Below are 6,915 nucleotides of genomic sequence, written 5' to 3'. Positions count from 1 at the left end.
TGTGAGAAAAGATGTAAAGTACTTAAAAAAATGCCTAGCACAAAGTAAGTGCTTAGTAGGGGTGATATACTAATGCGAGGGAGCCACATGTGAATCATGTGGTCCAATTGATAAATGCATTACATTGTGACAATTTACCTGGAGGAAGGATGAAGGGTGCAATGAGGGTATAATAGGGGTTTCTGACCCTAGTCTGGGGAACACTCCCTTGAAGGATTGACACATCCATTGTGTGTGAATGATGGATGAATAGGTGTTAGTTTGGCTGCTGGCTGGGACTGATTCTGGTCAGCGAGAACCAACCCGTATGAATTGGGAGGAAGTGTGGGGGGAGGAATGAAAGGAGGCTCTGTGTCTGGACTTCAGATGAGGCTGGAGAGGGTGGGAACCAGGAGGACATGGTAGAGATTTTGGTGTACAACTGAAGAGCAGTGGGCAGCCATGAAGGATAAATTGGTGGAAGAGGGCGTTATGGCACCTAGATCCTTGTCTAGTCTCTGACCTCTGTGAGGCTGGTAAGTGGGTGGGGGGGGGAGGCAGTTGCCTTGAAGTACCTCTATTTTCAGAGTAGGGGTGAGGCTCAAATTGGTTTAAGAGATTCCCAGGTTGCATTCGGTAATACATTAAATGTCAATTAATTAGGTGGAAAGGAAATTTATTTTGACTCAGACTTTGTCACCTACACAAAAATATTTCAACAGTCCTAAGTCAGAGGAGAAAACATGGATAATTTGAGAACTATTTGGCTCTGGAAACCACAAGGTAAATGGCTCCGTGGCAGGGTCAATGTGTGTACTTGTTCTTGCACTCACCACTCACTCAAATTCACACTGTCCCCCACTGGGCTCTGCTCAGGATCTGGTCCTGAGGGGAAAGAAGGGTGGGCCCACTTGAGTGACTAAGCGTACAGCACTACTCTATGTGAGACTGGGTAGCCTATGATCATTGAAACTTACATAAAGCCTCAGGTGGGAGCTTGTTATTTTTACAGATAATTTGCTGTAGGTACAGAATTCTGTTGCCTGTCATTATACAGACAGGAACACACGTTGTAAATAAAATATGTAAACATTATTTTTCTGCCAATATATTTGACCAAAAATATAAACCAATTCAGAAGAAAAATAAGAGCTCCATAAATAGGACCAGAGAAGGAATTATATATTACATGCAACTCTAGAGCAGTGGTCAGCAAATCACGGTTCGCGAGCCACATGCAGCTCTTTGGCCCCTTGAGTTTTTAGCAAAGGCCAGCTTAGGAGTACCCTAATTAAGTTAATAACAATGTACCTACCTATATAGTTTAAGTTTAAAAAATTTGGCTCTCAAAAGAAATTTCAATCGTTGTACTGTTGATATTTGGCTCTGTTGACTAATGAGTTTGCCAACCACTGCTCTAGAGTCTAACCATCCCTAACATTTAAAAAAATATATATTTTTACTGATTTCAGAGAGGAAGAGCGATCGATAGATAGATAGATAGGAAGAAAGAAAGAAAGAAAGAAAGAAAGAAAGAAAGAAAGAAAGAAAGAAAGAAAGAAAGAGAAAGAAAGAAAGATCAATGATGAGAGAGAATCATTGACCGGCTGCCTCCTGCTGGTCCCACACTGGAGATCTAGCACCAAAACCGGTCATGTGCCCTGACCGGGAATCTAACTGTGACCTCCTGGTTAATAGGTCGAGGCTCAATCACTGAGCTACACCAGCCAAGCATCCCTAACTTTTTTTTAGTAGCATCTGTCCTTTAAAATAAGTGTAGAAGTGGAACTTTCTACATATTCCAAATGCCAAAAATATTATGTTTCTGGAACTCCACAGGGGAGAGTGGGAGTGCCATTACCGGGCTTTGGTGGCATTCATAATTCAGAGTGGCAGACAGACAGAGGGTCCATTTTAATGTGTAGCCAGGTAGCAGAGTGGATGGGAAGGTGAGGATTGCAGAGAAGTGGAGGCTGCAAAGTCATCTCACTACAGCTGCTGCCTTTTGAAAAGTACAAATAGTGTTTTGAGCAAATATATCATTTGCTTGTAAAGAAATCAGATTCCTGAGAGGGCAGACATGCAACCCTCCCTCACCAGTAGCCAAATCTTCTTATCTCCCTAGCTTGTGTGAAAGAGAGAGAGAGAGAGAGAGCGAGAGAGAGAGAGAGAGAGAGAGAGAGAGAGAGAGAGAGGGAGAGAGAGAGGCCAGATTATTATGACCACCTGACGTTTGTAGGCAAATTAGCCGTACACTGCATCGTATGGGACATGGAAGCCGAACACCTCTGCTGTCTGCAGTTACCAAGATAAAACGTCTCCAATTCGCACAGGAACACAAGGATTGGACAGTCGAGCATTGGATAAAAGTCATGTGGTCCGATGAATCACATTCCCAGTTGCATTATGCAGATGGCAGAGTGAGAATTTCGTGGAAATAGCATGAAAGCATGCACCCCACATGCATGAGTACAACCCTTCAAGCTGGTGGGGGCAGTGTTATGGTTTGGGGCATGTTTTCCTGGCATGATTTGGGCCCTTTAATTCATGTGGAACAATGTCTGAATAGCACAACATACCTAAGTATCGTGGTTGATCAAGTTCATCCTATCATGTTGATGGCGTATCCCAATGGAGATGGCTTCTTCCAACAAGACAATGCTCCATGCCACTGTGCTGGTATTGTGCAGGAGTGGTTTCAAGAACACGAGGGAGACTTTACCTTGCTTAGGTGGCCCCCACAATCACCAGATCTCAATCCAATTGAGCATTTGTGGGACGAAGTTAAAAGAGCCATCAGGCAGCTGGTTCTACAACCATCAAATCTCACAGAACTGGACAGTGCTATTCATCAGGCATGTTGTCAGATTCTTCACATCACCTTTCAACATCTCATGGAGTCAATGCCTCAGTATTGAAGTCAAAAGTTGGTCCAACGAAGTACTGATGGGGTGGTCATAATAATCTGGCCACTCAGGGTATTTATTAGAGAGGAAGGGAGAGGAAAAGAGAGGTAGAAACATCAATAATGAGAGAGAATCACTGATAGGCTGCCTCCTGCAAACCCCACACTGGGGATTAAGCCTGCAACCCAGGCATATGCCCTGATTGGGAATCGAACCATGACCTCCTGGTTCATAGGAGGACACTCAACCACTGAGTCATGCCAGATGGGCTGAAAATCCATTTCATTTTTAATCAGGAACCTATGGAATTAAATTTTGTGATTTAGTCTTACCTTATAGAAGCATTAATAATTAAAATTTATTCAAAATTTTAAAATCCTTTATCCACATTGTTTTATGTTGTAATGCGGTATTAAGATATAACAGTGTAGGGTTTGGAGAGCTGGGTGAAAAAGCCAAAGGAATTGAGAATGTCAAATTGGCAGTTACAAAATAATCCCGAGGATGTACAGTATAGCATAGTCAATAATATTGCCATAACTATGTATGATTTCACATGGGTACTAGAGTTATAGGAGGATCACTTCATAAGTTATATGATGTCTAACCATTATGCTGTACATCTGAAACTAATATAATATTGACTATAAATTCTAATTGAAAATTTTAAAAAATCATGACAGATATTGATTCCAAATTTGAAAAGATTAACATGGAGTTTACTTGATTGGATGTAGTTAAGCTGATTATTTGGGGTCACAACCCACATTGTGGGTGGAGACTGTGTGTCTTAAGGACTATAAAAGCCAGAGTATCTGAGCTCAAATCCACTTCAGAGTGAAACAAAGGCCAAGGGAGATGGAGTAGAGAGCTCAGTCCTTCTGGCTCTTCATTGAAAGTCCCTGGCTCCTGACCACTCGCCTGCCTGCCTGATCACCCCTAACTGCCTTTGCCTGCCTGCCTGATTGCCCCTAACTGCCCTCCCCTGCTGACCTGATTGTCCCCAACTGCCCTCCCCTGCCAGCCTGATTGTCTCTAACCAACTCTGCCTCACCCCCACCACTGTGGCTTTGTCTGGAAGGAAGTCGGACATGTCGATGGAAGATGTCCAGTCGATCTGGTCTAATTAACATATTACCCTTTTATTAATATAGATTTTTTGTATTGCACTTAGGCACATCCTGATTGTTGAAGAGCAGGCTCCTGATCACTCCCGGAAGCTAATAAAGGACCATTTCAGCTGTTTACTGCTAAGGCGTGACTTTGAGAAACCATGATAAGTCTGAAAGAGGAAGCAATCTGCCCAGTTTGTCTCGGACCCTTCTTCAATCCCATTTCTCTCTCCTGTCTGCATATATTCTGCTATGATTGCATCCAAAAATGGCTTCTGAAAAGGGAGGATCTGAAATTGATTTGCCCCTTATGTCGAAAAGCAATCTCAAAACTTCCTTTGGTGGAATGGCAAGTTGGAATCCTCACTGTTTGCATCAAACAGCACAGTTTTCTACTGGAGCAAAGTCTGTCCGTGCGAGATGTGTTCTGGAGGTTCCAGAAGCATATGACTCTGGATGCAGCCACAGCCAACTCTAGCCTCATCCTCTCTGATGACCTGAGACAAGTCCACTGTGGGAAGACCCGCCACAACCCTGTGGGAGATACCCAGAGGTTTGCCTACATGGCCTTTGTTCTAGGCACCCCGTGCTTCTCATCTGGTCGCCATTATTGGGAGGTAGAAGTGGAAGAGGGGAGAGGGTGGGCTCTGGGAGTCTGCAAGGAATCAGTGGACAGAAAGAGGAAGAGCGGCTTTTCCTCTGAGCAAGGCTTCTGGGTCATCAGCATGAAGGCAGGAACAATCCTTTTCAGCTCCATTCCAGAAACCACCATTTCTGCAAGCCCCGAACTTAGCCGGGTAGGGATTTTTCTAGACGTTGAGATGGAAGAAATCAAGTTTTTTGATGTTAGAAATGATGCCCTCATCTATAAGTGCAGTAATTTCTTTTGGGAACCTTTGCGCCCTTTGTTCTGTCCTGAGTTGCCTGGAGAAGAAGACAATGGTGGCCTCCTGAGCATCTGCTTGTGAGAAATTCACAGTGTTCTTTCTGACACAGAATTCTTGGACGAAACCCATTAAGTGCCTTTCCGAACCTGCCTCGATTGGCATAACTGACCAAAACTATGGCTAGGTGGGGAAGAGGAACCCGAAAAGCCAAGGAGATACCAGAAAAGAAAGATAAGAGCTGGGCTGAGCTCCCACCGAGGCCACAGTCAGAGCAACTCAGTCCAACCTGCCAGGGCCAGAAAGTGAGTAAGTCAGGGAAAAAAAAACTTACACAGACCCCAAAAATCTCTATTTGGGAGGGAGGTTAGTCCCCATCCCATTATCACACTCCTAGAGTGTGGTTGATCTGAGTGACTATATTGGACCAGTCCTGGCTTCTCATTATGAGCATGTGAGGGAATTTTAAAAAATTCCCACACCCATAACCACACCCTGAGCCAATAAAATTGGAATCTCTAGGGATGGGTCACAGACAAGGTACTTTTCTAACTTTTTAGGTGAATTCAAGGTACAGCCAGGATTAAGGGTCACTGGACTAGAATTCAGGTTTCAAAACTTGGTTGTGCATCAGAATCCCTGGGAGAATTTGCATTTGTAATGAGTTCCCAAGGGATGCTGGTGGGAACTAAAGGACATTGTGTATTTTAGTTTTATTTTTGTATTAAAATAAATTAATTAAATGTTAATAAATTAATTTAAAATTAATTTTCACTTCATTTTAATGTAATTTAAATATCTGCATTAAAACAAACAACTCCTGGAACAATTGAAAAAAAGGGAGGAGAGAATGAGGGAGGAGGGGTGGTCTTAGCTGGGATTAGTTCCCTGTGTTAACCAAACACAGGGCATTCTGGACATTTTTGTCTACTACTCTTTCCCACTTCCTCACATTGATCACAAGATTTCCATCATCAATTCTGATACCCTGATCATATCCCAAAGTGTATATTGAAGCGATTGTGCACTATGGTGACCCAAGTCCGTGTTCTTCTTAATATTTGGTTCTAGAATTTTCTGTAAGTAAAATACCAGCTTTTTTTCTTAGCAAGCAACAAGGCAAAATGTGAAAATTTCAGCTTCTTAAAGGTTACTGCCTTTGAACAGTGCCTTTGTCTTAGAGTTCGCTGAATGCTGATGATCCCAGGATATTCACCGTCATGTTCTGTGTCCTAAGTGCCCTGCTTCTGCTCTGGCCTTTGCAGGGAGGTTAAAGTGGGAGCGAAGAATGGATTCTGGGACTCTGTTGGGCCTTCATCACAGAATCCTTTAAGGACACCTCTGCCTGTCCACAGGCCAGAATTCCTGCCAGCCCTTCCCTCCACCATGTGGGAATTTTCCTAGATACTGAGTTGAGGAAAATTAAGTTGTTTGTGTGTGTTTTATTGAAATTCTGTTTTGTTTTTAAAATATGTTTTTATTAATTTTAGACAGAGAGGGAACATTGATTGGCTGACTCCTGCATGCCACCTACTGGGGATAAAGCCGGAAACCTGACCATGTGCCCTGACTGGGAATCGAACCAGCTATCTTTTGGTGCATGGAAGACACTCAACCGAGTGAGTCACATCGGCCAGGGCAAAAATGATGTTTTTTTTCTGTCATTGATGGTTCCTTCGCTACACACAGTTCAGCCAGGAGAAGGCAACATTGAAACCCCATTGAGCATCTGATCTCTCTCTAAAGTATTCTAAACATAATGCTAAATGTCTAGTGAGTTTTCCATTTTTAGGGTGACTGACTGAATATGTGTGATGAATCCTACAACCAAATCCCGGATATTAGATATTGAGGCTTTGTAAAAATCTCATAACCATTCTAGCTGACCTTGATCCCAGATCACAATCACAGCCTGTAGCCATTGCTTTTGCCTTGGCCACCTCGTTGCCCATCCAAAAAGACAGCTTCCTTTCCTGCCCAGGAAATTCAGAAAACTCAATCTGCAGAAAACTCAAATTCTGACTTTTTATGTAG

General features: G+C 43.1%; 1 protein-coding gene across 1 annotated transcript; it reads left to right on the top strand.

Moving 5' to 3' along the window:
• Window positions 1-4,158: 4,158 nt before the first annotated feature.
• Window positions 4,159-4,965, top strand: RFPL4B (ret finger protein like 4B; the record flags this gene model as incomplete). The annotated part of the gene is made up of 1 exon (XM_079781171.1): window positions 4,159-4,965. One exon carries the CDS (start codon window positions 4,159-4,161, stop codon window positions 4,963-4,965), a length of 807 nt encoding a protein of 268 aa, XP_079637297.1.
• Between the last annotated feature and the right edge of the window lie 1,950 nt (window positions 4,966-6,915).

Source organism: Cnephaeus nilssonii (genome assembly GCF_951640355.1).
Source record: "Cnephaeus nilssonii genome assembly, chromosome: 9".
NCBI lineage: Eukaryota > Metazoa > Chordata > Mammalia > Chiroptera > Vespertilionidae > Cnephaeus > Cnephaeus nilssonii.
The sequence above is the reverse complement of the archived record's forward strand: the minus strand, read 5'-3'. Positions and strand labels throughout refer to the sequence as shown.